The sequence below is a fragment of the Rhizomucor pusillus genome (assembly GCF_041956525.1).
Source record: "Rhizomucor pusillus strain CBS 183.67 unplaced genomic scaffold VTP01scaffold_15, whole genome shotgun sequence".
In the NCBI taxonomy this organism is placed as follows: Eukaryota; Fungi; Mucoromycota; class Mucoromycetes; order Mucorales; family Lichtheimiaceae; genus Rhizomucor; species Rhizomucor pusillus.
In genome coordinates this window covers 138,745-151,649 of record NW_027192157.1, presented here as the reverse complement: position 1 = coordinate 151,649, position 12,905 = coordinate 138,745, and the positions used below count along the sequence as shown (strand labels likewise).

The following is a 12,905-nucleotide window of genomic DNA, read 5'->3' as shown; positions in this document are numbered from 1 at the left end:
CGTTTTTGGGATTAAATGTGGCCCATGACAACAGTGAACCGAAGCGATGTGCCCGGATATGACCCACATCCAGGCACCTGATCGTCGTTATGGTTGCTGCTCGTTGTTGGAGCATGGAGAGGAGGAGGAGGCGTGACAGCGTGCTGTCGCTCCGTGTTCTCATCCAGTGCAGCAGCAGCAGCGCCCGGGTCGTCGTTGCTGCAGTTATTTGCAGTGTCCAGGCACTCGTCTGCGCACAGCGTCGCACTTCGCCAGCCCTTTTTTTAGGAAATATTGTTATTAATCGGAATGTGACGTAAGAGACACACAGAGGAAACGTACCCAGCTCTGCAGGACAGAGAAATTATCAGGGCTGCTTTGGAACAGAGTCATGGTATGTTTTGGACCGCGTGCAGGGCAGAATATTCTGAACCATGCCTTGACTATCTTGCGCTTATCAGCGTACCGGGAGAACTGGGATAAGTCTGGCGTGCATCTGCGCGTGCATTGTTGCTGTTGCTGTTGTTCTTGCTGTTGTTGCGACGCATCTTCGTCGTGGTTACATGGGCCAAAAGGCACAGACTGCCGATGAAGATAAACACCCAGTTGAAGCACACCTTTGCGCTGCGAGCGCGTTTTCTGCACGTACACATTCCAATTTGATCCAGCGTAAAACACGCTCTTGGAATATACACGCACATTATGCTTGAGCGCTGCAAAGTCTGCAAACTCGACGCTGAACCGGAACGGTGGGTAGATCGAATATTGCTTGTTGTTGTTGGTGGCAGCAGCAGCAGCAGGAGATGATGATGATCCGTCGGCGCTGTTATTTTTATTATTGTTACTTGCGCCTCCCGTTCGTTTGGGAGATCGTCGCCGCCTGGTGGGTTCCAGCGCTGCTGAAGCTGAAGCTGCAGCAGTAGCAGCCGCTGCCGCTGCCGCTGAACCCGACAGCGCCGATTCGCCCGTGTACGTCGTCATATCATCAGTGGGTATAAGCCGCAAAGGGTTGCAGTGAGGGGAATCTTCGTTCACGGTAAACCCGAGCGCCGTGTCGTTTTCGGAAGCGGCCTCTATTCTGGACCGCATTTGGATCTGCTGCCACAAGGCGTCCTTGAGTATGGCTTCAGGAACGACAGGCTCGCCGGTCAGTGGATGGGTATCGGAGCGGATAGACTCTAGCTGTTCAAATGTCATGTGCATGTAATGGATCGATTGCAAGAATATATCTTGGAATGTTTCTAGCTCTTCAATGTCAATGGATGCTGATGGTTCCTTCTCTTCATCGTCGCCGTCAGCTGCAGGTGGTGATATAGGCGAGGGTGCAAAGCTGGAGCGCTTTTGCATTTCCGCCTCTTCGGTGAAAGGTTCTGTCTCTTCCGAGACGACGGCTGGTGGTGGGGTAATCGAATCTTCTTCTAATCCATTTGTTGTTGTTGTTGTTGACGACGAGGACGAGGACGATGGTGTGGTGAAGCAAGATATTCGGGTGTTCAGGATGCGCAGTGCAAATAGGTACCGTGCATATTCGCTATATTTTGCATATATATTTGATTTGAGTTTTCACCATCACCCATGTGGTCTTGATTTTCCGCTCACCTCGGGACCCAGAAAGCATCACTGTCCAGGACCATTTTGATCCAGGGCAGCGGGAGTGCGGCGACAGTTTCTGGGTGCATCGTGTACGCCTCGCGGCACAGGAACGTGAAGCACGCGTCTACGATGCGATCGCTGCCGTGGACCCGGTTCTCGTCTGCAAACACGAGATATTCTGCAACGTTGTCCACATTCAGCGTACGCAGGATAAACTCGATGCACAGCTGGCACATGTGCTCTAAATGGAAAAATGAACAGGTTGCTAGGATTTCGCGGACATTATCACGGGTGATGCTCGGTTCCGCAAGCTTGCCGTACAACTGCGACAGCACAAAGTAGAATGAGTCAGCGGTAATGAACGGGTTATCTTCAAAGTGTAGAGTCACGCTATCGGACGATGCCTCCTGGAATCCGCCCTGGAGAAGCAGGCTAAAGTATGGATTCTGGTCAAGTATCAGCCGATGTAGATGGTACACCTTGTCCCAGGCCGGAACGTGCACTTTGACGTCGCTGCCTACACCGTCTATCAGTCCTCGCATCAGGATGTGCCTGCATAGGACGAGCGAATGCAACCGCCAGTCGTATTTCGAACTACTGCTGGTGGTGGAGTTTGCATTGTTGGGTTCCAGAAAACTCTGCGGCGACGTTGACGGCGAATATTCGCTTTGCAGCAGGCAACGGCTCAAGCTTGATGCTTGGTCTGTTACTTTGAAACTGCTCGCGCTCGGCCGTGCAGTGCTCTGGCTGTTGCGATTACCAGTGTTTGTTCCGATCGGGTCTCCATCTCTCAGGGTATCATAAGAAACAGCAGCAGCGGCGTTGAGGCCAGGGTATAAAGAGTTTTGATGAGTGTCATTGACATGCCGGCTGCTGGAAGCTCTCATTATAGAACAGACAAGGGAAACAGAAAAAAAAAAGTCAAGACATGCATCTTCAGCCCGCAGGGCCGTGATGTGAGTGGACGGTTTCACAAGCGTGCGTGCTACAACATCAGGGCATCAAACAGATCAGAGCCCTTTCATCAAAACAAGTGCGTTTACTGTACAAGGAGAGAGAGAGAGAGAAAGAATATGGTATGATAAAACTCTAGTAGGCTCAGACAGTTGTCGGCGGCGGCTCTTCATTTGGAGGTGCCGATGTTGGCTCCAAAGGAGGACTCCTATAACGATGATTAGTTTATTAAGTTCAATTCGCATCATTCAATCTTTCTTACCTTGGTCGTTTGCCCTTGGCCTTATTCATTGCCAAAAGTGACGCCGGTGGATGTTCGCTAGGCGTCAATAATTCAAAGCTACAGAGAAGATCTTCGTTAATGCTCATAATTGCTCCAAAGTTATCGAATTCTCCGCAATAGTTGGGCGCTGAGAATACTGTGACAAGAGTCCTTTCGTTGAAAAATTCATATCCATCTTCCACGACCTAAAAGTAAAGTTAAAAAAGTTGCTACCGCATGGTAAAATGTTCACAGCAACGGTTACCATGTGTGCCCGGCAAACCAAATCCAAATCAAACTTTGCCAGGAAATTATTCACAACACGTTTTCCGAAACAATAAGAAACGCCGCGTTCGCTGTCTTCCCAGTCGTTTGCTGTCTCGGACGGATCTGCCCACAAGAGATCGCTCAGTAAACCATACTCTGGTACATCCGTAGGTCGAACAATATTTCGAACATCATCCAGTGAATTTAACGAGGGAGAAAGTCCACCGTGCACGCAGAATATTTTGCCAGCAACCAGTGCGGCAATGGGAAGCGCATTGAATGCATCGATAAACGTCCGCCATATCTTTGTATTTGTCCGCCGTTTGCATTCGTCGTAAAAGCCATATACTACGAGAAATATACGTTTGAGCACCATTCTTGGCAAGAGCTAAAATGCTATGCTAACCTCTTGTCACGTTCGCTGATTCGTGGTTTCCGCGTAAAAGGAAGAAATTCTCTGGGTACTTGATCTTGTAGCAAAATAGTAACAAGATAGTCTCCAAGCTTTGCTTGCCACGATCCACGTAATCGCCCAAAAACAGATAATTGGACTCAGGTGGAAAACCTCCCTGTCACATGTGAACAGGTTAGCAGAGAGGATGCCGATCTTGCCTCGTTCAGACTTACCATTTCAAATAAACGGAGGAGATCGTGATATTGCCCGTGGATATCACCCAATATCTTTACGGGAGGGCTCAACTCAATCATTGACTGTATGCAGCAACAAGACGTGTAAGCATCGTGTGGCTGTGAGATAATAAAAGACAATAAAAAACTTGCCGGTTGGGACATGAAAAGCTCTTGGGCTGCCCTGCATATCGCAGCGATTTCGGAATTACGGAAACACACAGACTTGTGTATTTTACCGCTCATACCCACTTCTAGCAACCGGTTGATACATTCGTCAATGTCGAGATTGCTGCCGATCGACCTCATGGACGTGGCCGTGAGTTGATTGACGGAAGACACTGTTAACTGATTCGGATCTTGCTGCTGTTGTGAATCCTCGGGTGTTTCCAAGGAGGTTGGTGACGCGATGCGATTCGCTGAGCCATTCGCCTGTACACTGCTGTTCGGCGATGCCTGGCTTGCATTAGCATTGAGGAGGATCGAGTTGAGGGAATTGGCCTATGGAAGGTAACAGTGAATCAGCTGCAGTGTAACGTGCTTTTGATATTCGACGTGCATACGGTGGCATTGTTGCTGTTGTATTCTTCATCGGGAACCTCTGTCCTTATGATACTTGGACGGTCTTTACGTTTCTTCGAGGCTATATTGCCCATGGAGTAGTACAAAGAAAGTCAAGAAGGAAGGAAAAAATCAGTTTCCGGGGTCTTTCTGCATTGGCCGGAGTTTTGTGAGGGCCCTTCTCCTCGATCGACACTGGACGCACGGACCCCCCCACACACACTCACGCGTGCACGCACACCACGGTAGACAGTAAATAGCAGAAGTACACCGCTTAGCGCAACGTTGAATGGTACATCAGCGTCGTACGCTTGAAAGCAACCTTAGCTCCGCCAATACATCTCACATCACTCCGTGAATCTTCTTATCTGATCTCTTGAAAGTTATCCGTATACAACAGACAATTATGGCTCTATCCAAGTATCCCTCTGATTCTAGTCAGCGAATTGGTCTAGCAAGTTTGGCACCAGAAGATGCCAGCTGTCAAATGTTTTGGGGTTATATGTCAGTTGGGCTCATAGTGACTAACTGACAATCAAATTATCAACCAAGTCTGTCTCTTTTTGCTTCATTAGTGCTACGTGTAGAAGCACTACTTATAAATTGCTGGGGCAGTGTGCGACGTGGAAAAAATCACCAGCAAGTTATCCTCAAATTTGGATGGATGGCACTATCTGGAAGGATGTTATTACCCTATTAGTACATTGCTCCTATTTGTCTAACACGTTTGCTTTTATATTACTACAACCTTGCCATCACATGTTTTTACGTAGATACTAAATAATAATCAATGTTTGGTTGTCGTCGTCGCTGACTAGACCTGGTCTTTCGGAGAATCAGCTGAGCAGCATCAGCAGGAGCGGCACTTGCTGCTGACAGTTGGCAGTGCTTGCTTGACTCTTTCCCCTCTCCGTCATGGATTCACTGGACGAACTCACACAGGACCAAAAGGATATACTGAGCCAGTACCAGGTACGATTGTAGTTATGCTAACAAAATCCAAGCAACTAAGCTCCCTCCTCCGTGATTAGGCTGTGACACAGACAGACGATTTGGATGCGTCCATTGCAAGACTTTCCGACCATAATTGGAACCTAGAGGTATCTTTTGCATCGCGAGACAGCACAATGTATATACTTACACTGATTTGTGTGCACTCAGAGGGCTATACAGAGCTTATATGACGGTACAAGTACTACGCGCGAGAAATTAGAGCAAGAAGTTGCTGCGAGCACGCGCTCAGCGGCGGCCGCGACTTCTAGCAGCCCACCCGTCCCCCCACGCCCAGCAGCAAGACGCCAGTTTGGTATTCTCTCGCTGCTAACGTGGCCGCTAGGCTTTGCTTGGAATATCAGCTGGGCTATCCTGGCGTTTGCATGTAAGAAGAGAAAGAAATCTAAAAAGGGTTATAAAGTGTAGTCGTTAACTCCAGCCATGCCTACCAGCTCGTTTGTTCACCCGACCTTCCATCACCTCCTCCACCTCCTCTTCCAGCCGTCAGTCTACCAGTACGCAGCGACGGGATGGCCGGACAGTCGCGGCTCAGTTTTTACGAGATTTCGAAGCAAAGTACGGTGAAACACACGTCGAGTTCTTCCAAGGTGGATATTCACAAGCATTGGAGATTGCACGGCGGGAATTGCGTTTGTTACTTGTTATCCTTCAAAGCGATGAGCATGATGATACACCTAAATTCTGCAGGTATGAAGTTGGCTGCTGCTCTGTGATGCCATCAATTGGGAGATATACTGACAAAATTGCAGTGAAACATTGACGTCAGATGAGTTGATTGCATGGTTCCGCCAAAACAATGTGCTTGTATGGGGCGGCAACGTTGCAGAGCCAGAGGGATTCCAAGGTAATATAAGTCGTACGTGTATTTACAAATGTGAACACAAACTAAAAGAAAAAATCACAGTTAGCAATACGTTGCAAGCGGCCACGTATCCGTTCATGGCTATCATTGCTCTGCAATCGTCTTCTCGGTCATACGGAACATCGAAAATGTCTGTCGTTGATCGCATCGAAGGCCCGGCAACCCCCGCTGAAGTTATCCAGCACTTTGAAAATGTTAATCAGAGATACGGAAGAGCCTTGAACCGAATGAGACACGAGAGAGAGCAGCGAGAGATGGAGAGACGATTAAGGCAGGAGCAAGATCAAGCGTACCGAGAGAGTTTAAGAGCGGATCAAGAAAAGGTAAACGTACCATAGACGACTAGTGTTACTTTATACTGACAAATGACTGTTGCAGGAACGTAAAGCAAGAGAAGAACGAGAAATGGCAGCCCGAGTTGAAGAAGAAGCGAGACGAATGGAACGCGAGCTTGAGTTGTTGGAAGAAAAGCGTAAACAGTATATCCGATACCTGTGCAAAACGCTTCCTGCAGAGCCGGATGCAAGTTACGAGGGCCAAATTGCGAAACTAAGCTTCAGACTAGCGGACGGCGAGCGCGTCATTCGAAAGTTCAGACAAGACGAGTCACTCGAGGTATTAACGTTGAACTTGAGTTTTCTCTCTTCGGAACGAGAGTATTAAACTTTTTGAATCAACTATGTTTAGACCGTGTATCAATTTGTCGAGTCATATCCATTGCTGAAAGCTCAAGAGGACGTGCAGGATGCCGAGGCACCCGAAGGGTACCAACACAAGTATAAATTTACCATTATTTCCCCCTATCCCCGCACCGTATATCACGCCGATGAGAACAAGGCGATCGTGGACCAGAAAGGCTTGTGGCCGAGTGCAACGCTTATAGTAGAAGCTGAGGATGACGATGACGATAACGATGAGGAGGAGGAACAATAAATATACTTTACGAGAGAGCGTTTCACAAGCCAAACGCAAGATATTTCAACGTTTTTAATTGTCGTTTTTAAAAACATGTATATAATTTAAACAAGGGTAAAAAGCTTTTGAAGAGAGAAAGTGTGTTATAGAGTCACGCGCGCGAAAAAAACAAAACAAGAGAACATGAACGAGAGAATAAGACAAACAATCTAATGAAGAGCCTGGAGAGCCTGTGCAACGGCTTCGGGAGCACTCTCAATGACGGCGATTTCGCTGGCAAAGGGGGACATGTTCTTCAAGACATCGCGGAGTTCAGGAGGAAGGGTGACCTTCTTCTTGGAGAGGTAGGCAAGGAAGGGATAGTCAGCTTCGACGAGAGCGCCTTCAACGTCGATAGTGGTAGTCTCGACGATGGTTTTGGTGGTGAAGGTGGTAGTGGTGGTGACTTCGGCGTCGATGACTTCCTCAAAGACGACACCGTTGGCATCGGTCAGGATCTCGGTGGCGATAGGAGCGCGCTTGGCAAGCTGGGCACGCTTCATCATGCTAAGTGTATAGAATGGTTAGGTGCCGCGCTGGTCGCTTGAAAGTTTTATTGGTAGTAACAACTTACTCGACGTGGCCCATAGGGGATGCAACGGCAACAGAAGCGAGAGCAGCGAGGAATGGGATAGTGAACTTCATTGCTGATATATAGAGTTGGGTATTGCTTGATCGATGTTGGGATAAGGGGATAATTCGGCAGGTGATCCTTGAGCCGACTGTCTTTTATATTCTCTCGCTTGGGTCGACTTTCAATAACATTCCTTAGGTGGCATACCATACTCTTTGGAACCGACGTGGAAGAATCCAGAGGTAATCCGCACGATTGCAAAGATAACTTCTTGCTGTAGCCATCGTACAAAGCTGTCAGTTTAAAACTTATTATGTATACACGAGGAAATGGATTGATTGGGCCAAAAGGGTCTGTAAATAACAAAATCAACAAACTTTTATCGATAATAGTAATAGTAGTAATCAGCAGCATCAACAGCAGCACTCTACTGTTTGGAAATAGTCCGTGTTTGTATCTGGACTGTACACTTTTTTTTGCCGTTATGACTGGAATGATGATCCGGAACAGAACCCCCTTCCTTTTGCCGACGGACGGCGGCGAGACAACAGAAAAAAACACATACATTGACAACACTTGCTGGTGGGGTTTGCCGAATTTGTGCATTTATTCGTTAAATAACTCGCATCTAAGTAACTCTGCAACTACCCAGCAGTTCAAGCTATTTCCAAGCAGCCTGTATCTCTGATCGATTGTGATTTCTGGTGGAAATTCGAGGTGTGGTGTGCAGTGAGGTGGAGCAAACCGTCTAGGGATGGCGCCGTTGTCCTCTGTATCATTATCAGTGGTGGTATTGAGATTATGTCCATATTGCGGGACTGGGAAAGCATGCAGTCTAGCGATTTCTTCGGGCTTCAGGAACCGTAGCTCCAAGTCCAACAAATCTTCTGGATTCTCCCAGTTGTAATCCGTAAACTGGGGATAGAAATCGTTTTAACATTTACTTGGAACAGTGATATACACGTTATTGCAACTTACATCAAGATGCTTTGTTTGTACGAGTGACCCGCTCGTCTGCAGGTGATGAGACCCATAGGCCTATAAAGTCTCACATCTAAGTCAAACAGCTCTGAGAGAGTTCTGCTACGTGCCTGTGACTACCTTGGTGATGCAGGAGGTTCGTCTATCGGATGGACGTACGATATCTGGCGGTAAACAGTGAGAGGAGGACGGCAACATCTCGACGTGCAAGTCTTACCAAATCGGAATTTGCACCGTTTCAAGATATGTTTGTGTGGCACTTTGTATACGTCTTGAGAATCGGCGTCTTTGTCAAGGAAATGGGATAGCTGCGGCAGTTCTACTTGTTGGTTTTGGCCAGAGAACGGCCAAGTAGTATACAGTGGCAAATCTTCGTTGACAGGCTCTGTCGATATCCGACGTGCCGCGAGATAGTATCGCAGACGGTGATTAGGGATACCAAACTGGATAGGTGACAGGAGACATTCTTTGACCCTGTAGCCCATGGACTTAAGCTGGTCTACGAGCTTAGCCCTTGATTCAGAAATCTGTCATGTACTTAGTCGACGCTGAAATCAAAATATACGGTCGTGATGATCTCACCTCGAAATTCTTGACATTCTCCAAGAAAATAAATGTTGGAGGCCGGTCGAGCTTGGGCAAAATATCAATGAGATGGAGCAGCGGTTTCGAGCGTGGATCTTCGAGATCCATCATTTTGCCTCCTTGCGTATACGGCTAAATAATGCAACATTAAGTCACTACCTAAGCCTGCACTCGCAGTTTCTTGCCAACCTGACATGGAGGACTGAGTAGCCAGCAATCAGCATCGAATCTAGAAATCGTCGTAGTTACAGTGAGCCGAAAAATGGAAAATAATACTTTTGTATCTTTATCTTCATACTTTTGAATGTCCTTTGGCGTCAATCGTTCAATCGTTTTCTATCCAACTCAATGTCAGGCTAAAGAAGTATATATTTATATGTATATTTTTTTCGCAGTTTTTACGTTTGATGGTTTATGCTTAAAGTTTTGCTCGTATACTGTGTTGGCAACCATGTTTACGTCAAAGGCACAAACGACTGTGGCCGGAATCCCAGCAATGTTCAGGGCATAGTGCTAGACAGATCTCTTTGAGCCTTTGCAAAGCATACTTGGGCAATCGAAGCTGGGACGTACCAGTCCACCAATGCCACTAAAGAATTCCAAGCATCGCACTTGATCGCTCATGTTGACTAGCAGTAGATCACAAAAGTTTGCTGGTGTTGAAATCACGCGACCCAGAATTATTACCATCATCATTTTTTGGGCAAGCAGAAACTTATGATATTCGCAGAACAACTTTTCCAACAGCTCTATGTGTTTCGAGCTTTTCGTGCGCTTTTGCGCCATCTTCCAGCATATATATTTGGTCTTGAGGGACGATGCTCTTGACCGCGTTGCTTGCAAACAATGGCTGGACTGTTGCAGCAAACTTGTCCCACGATGCACCCAGCATGAAGCGGTACGTGTGAACTCCAAACAGCATCCGCGGGATACCAGTAAACAAGATCATCTTGGCATATTCAAACATGCTCAGTTTCCGAGCTCCAAAGTGCTGCACCGGACCGACAGCCGTCGAGTAGACGCCCTTCTTTTTCAGCAGCGGACCAAGCTTGTAATAGTAATCGTCGCCACCAACGGCGTCGAATACCACATCCACGGTTTCCTTGTTGTTCTTGACCAATTCATCCATCTCTTCCGGCTTCGTATAGTCGACCACTTGATCGGCACCGAGGCTGGCTACCAAGGCTGCATTTTTGCCGCTACAAATGGCAATCACGTACGCGCCTTTGGCCTTTCCAACCTGGACAGCGTATGTGCCTACACCGCCCGATGCGCCGATAACAACAACACGTCCATTACTTGGAAGGTTGCCGTGATCAACGATGCCTTGGTATGCTGTCGTAGCCGCAATGCCTACAGCTGCAGCTTCTTCAAACGACATGTGTTCTGGCTTTTTGGCAACACCGTCCTTGCCCGGATTGACAACAATCTGGGGGAGGGGGATAAATGTTATTCTGTCTGTGTGTTGCACACCCAACAGTAGTAATATTATTTTCTTTCTTACATATTCTGCGTAACTTCCTTGCGGTCCTAGAGGAAAGCTCAGGCTACCGAAAACAGCGTCTCCAACCTCATAGTCTTTTACTTGGTCGCCTTTTTGGATAACAATGCCTGCATAGTCACCGCCAAGGACGAGTGGAGGTGACCCCGGGTACGGGAAATTGCCGGCTCTGAACTTTGCTTCCACCGGGTTGACTCCTGCAGCTTCGACATGCACCAACAAGTCTGTACCGCGACTCAGCTTGGGAACCTCAGCCTCCTCGGTGTATTTTAACGTCTCTTGCGCTGGACCGAACCCGGTCAATTGCAGAGCCTTCATTCTGCTTGGTACATTTGTCATTGACGTACTACCCACTTGAAACAACAGCAGCAGAAATTTTGACGCTGCGCATTAATTACGTATATTACATGTCCCGCCGTTGTAAGATACAAATTTTTCAACGGTACATTTATCCATCTACAACGACAATAGCTTCCCCCGTGACTTTTTGATATACTTGTTGACTTGAAATCACAAGGAAATAAAAGTTAAAGCATCGGGTACATTTGATGTCATTTTTTACATTTTTATTTTCAAGTACACAGTGCATATAGTTACAACGACGTTGCTACGTTTAGATTTGTGAGGGCAGATGGGTATCGGCACAGAAACCAAGGGAGGAATCATATGCATCTTTGTTTACTCGAGAGGAAGTATGATTTCTGCGCCATTCTTGACTTCTACGAGGTTGCACAAAATTGCTACTACCAAGAAAAGGATCTCGGGTGCAGCGATGAAGCCAATGTATAGCGGCAGCGATAAATCCTCGTTAACAGCGAGATCATCGTGCCGCTGGTCGTACAGTGCTACGGCAGAGACACCTAGATATGTAGTGTAAGACCACCGGATGAGCATCAACACGCCGAGTGCCGCCAAACTGAGCACCAGTCTGCCCTGACGCATTCGTTTCTGTGTATGGGCGCAGTACAGCAATAAACCGAGGTACAGGATGGTCAAAACAATACAGATGGCAGAAAATGCAGCGGTGATGCTGAGCGCATGGTGCGTCAACTGTGTATCTTCTTGTTCCTGCTTGTCCTCTTGAATCAAAATGATGTTTGCCGCGAGCCCCAAAATTGTCACTACGGCGACGATCAGGGGAGCCAGTTTTGGATTGGCCCTTTGAGTGCCCCGACCATGGCCGACTTGATGCCACACTTGTATTAGTCGGAAAAGCCCAAGAAAGACAAAGGCTGAGCCCAGTGTCGTCAGGACGAGCGCTGCGTGCAGTGGAAAGTCGTTCTCCATACTCTGGCCTTCCCTGTCCCATACGATTTTAAACACGTTCGATATCGCAAACAATACTGTGTGATTTTAGAAGTGTGAGTGTGGACAGTCCATCGTCTTTGGACGTACGCACGGCTTACTCTTCTATACTCACTTCCAGCATTTCCAAAATAAAAGTACGGCAAGAAGAACTTATGCCGTACCGTCCGATCATACAGAGCTATTGCTCCCGCGCCGTAAAGTATTCTTTTTTTAAAAAAAAAGTGAGTCAGCATATTATAGGAGGTTGTTGGATAACGATCCCATTTTTCTTGGCTCTTCCCAGTGACCTACCCGACTACTATGCTCGGGATGAAGCTTGGGTTTGTGAGATATACGAAACATTCTGGCAAGCTCATTGCTGTGTTGTATTTTGAAGACAGAGGAAAAGATGACGAGGAAGAGCAGGATGCGAGTCTAATATAGAAAGGGAGAAAAAGAGTGATATTCCTAAGCTTCCAAGCAACTTTTGACATTTTGTTCGATTATCCTGTGCAACCAACATGCCCCGCCCACCTGCCTCGGAACGCTGCTGTTTCGACCATTGTTGTCGACGAAAATAGCGCGTGCCCTCCACCTTGAACTAAAGGCTAAATATATCTGCTTGCATCTTCTTTTGCAGATTATCAACAATGGATACCGACGTTTTGCTCTATCAGTTACCAAAAGATCCAACTTTTATCCAAACAAGTGTGCCGCTCGACATTATGCAATGTAAACTAACACTGCAAGCAAAGTGAGATATGCAGCGACAATTTATGTACATAGATTCATATGATATCTATCTGTGCATCATCCTTTTCATCTTGAAAACGATGCCTGCTTTGCTAGACTCACAATGTGTCACGTGGATGCAGTAAACAATAAAAATGTGACCAAGCTGCGG

The 12,905-nt window shown here is 47.1% G+C and overlaps 7 protein-coding genes across 7 annotated transcripts; 1 reads left to right on the top strand and 6 right to left on the bottom strand.

The window, feature by feature from the left end:
• Window positions 1-11: 11 nt before the first annotated feature.
• Window positions 12-2,459, bottom strand: VTP01DRAFT_3022 (uncharacterized protein; the record flags this gene model as incomplete). Its single annotated transcript, XM_069381548.1, has 3 exons — window positions 12-257; window positions 322-1,510; window positions 1,579-2,459. The coding sequence occupies 3 exons, from the start codon at window positions 2,457-2,459 to the stop codon at window positions 12-14; spliced, it is 2,316 nt and encodes a 771-aa protein (XP_069236669.1).
• Window positions 2,460-2,670: 211 nt separating this feature from the next.
• On the bottom strand, window positions 2,671-4,338 carry VTP01DRAFT_3021 (uncharacterized protein; the record flags this gene model as incomplete). The annotated part of the gene is made up of 7 exons (XM_069381547.1): window positions 2,671-2,734; window positions 2,789-2,994; window positions 3,054-3,403; window positions 3,462-3,624; window positions 3,683-3,766; window positions 3,836-4,183; window positions 4,246-4,338. The coding sequence occupies 7 exons, from the start codon at window positions 4,336-4,338 to the stop codon at window positions 2,671-2,673; spliced, it is 1,308 nt and encodes a 435-aa protein (XP_069236668.1).
• An 820-nt stretch (window positions 4,339-5,158) lies between these two features.
• On the top strand, window positions 5,159-7,052 carry VTP01DRAFT_3020 (uncharacterized protein; the record flags this gene model as incomplete). Its single annotated transcript, XM_069381546.1, has 8 exons — window positions 5,159-5,215; window positions 5,275-5,343; window positions 5,405-5,621; window positions 5,689-5,944; window positions 6,007-6,101; window positions 6,162-6,442; window positions 6,498-6,734; window positions 6,807-7,052. 8 exons carry the CDS (start codon window positions 5,159-5,161, stop codon window positions 7,050-7,052), a joined length of 1,458 nt encoding a protein of 485 aa, XP_069236667.1.
• A 191-nt stretch (window positions 7,053-7,243) lies between these two features.
• VTP01DRAFT_3019 (uncharacterized protein) lies at window positions 7,244-7,718 on the bottom strand (the record flags this gene model as incomplete). Its single annotated transcript, XM_069381544.1, has 2 exons — window positions 7,244-7,580; window positions 7,648-7,718. 2 exons carry the CDS (start codon window positions 7,716-7,718, stop codon window positions 7,244-7,246), a joined length of 408 nt encoding a protein of 135 aa, XP_069236666.1.
• A 535-nt stretch (window positions 7,719-8,253) lies between these two features.
• On the bottom strand, window positions 8,254-9,837 carry VTP01DRAFT_3018 (uncharacterized protein; the record flags this gene model as incomplete). Its single annotated transcript, XM_069381543.1, has 9 exons — window positions 8,254-8,562; window positions 8,626-8,685; window positions 8,749-8,792; window positions 8,846-9,155; window positions 9,211-9,345; window positions 9,403-9,442; window positions 9,512-9,549; window positions 9,616-9,726; window positions 9,787-9,837. The coding sequence occupies 9 exons, from the start codon at window positions 9,835-9,837 to the stop codon at window positions 8,254-8,256; spliced, it is 1,098 nt and encodes a 365-aa protein (XP_069236665.1).
• Window positions 9,838-9,928: 91 nt separating this feature from the next.
• VTP01DRAFT_3017 (uncharacterized protein) lies at window positions 9,929-11,053 on the bottom strand (the record flags this gene model as incomplete). The annotated part of the gene is made up of 2 exons (XM_069381542.1): window positions 9,929-10,642; window positions 10,718-11,053. 2 exons carry the CDS (start codon window positions 11,051-11,053, stop codon window positions 9,929-9,931), a joined length of 1,050 nt encoding a protein of 349 aa, XP_069236664.1.
• Window positions 11,054-11,392: 339 nt separating this feature from the next.
• Window positions 11,393-12,378, bottom strand: VTP01DRAFT_3016 (uncharacterized protein; the record flags this gene model as incomplete). The annotated part of the gene is made up of 3 exons (XM_069381541.1): window positions 11,393-12,057; window positions 12,135-12,226; window positions 12,314-12,378. The coding sequence occupies 3 exons, from the start codon at window positions 12,376-12,378 to the stop codon at window positions 11,393-11,395; spliced, it is 822 nt and encodes a 273-aa protein (XP_069236663.1).
• Window positions 12,379-12,905: the final 527 nt, after the last annotated feature.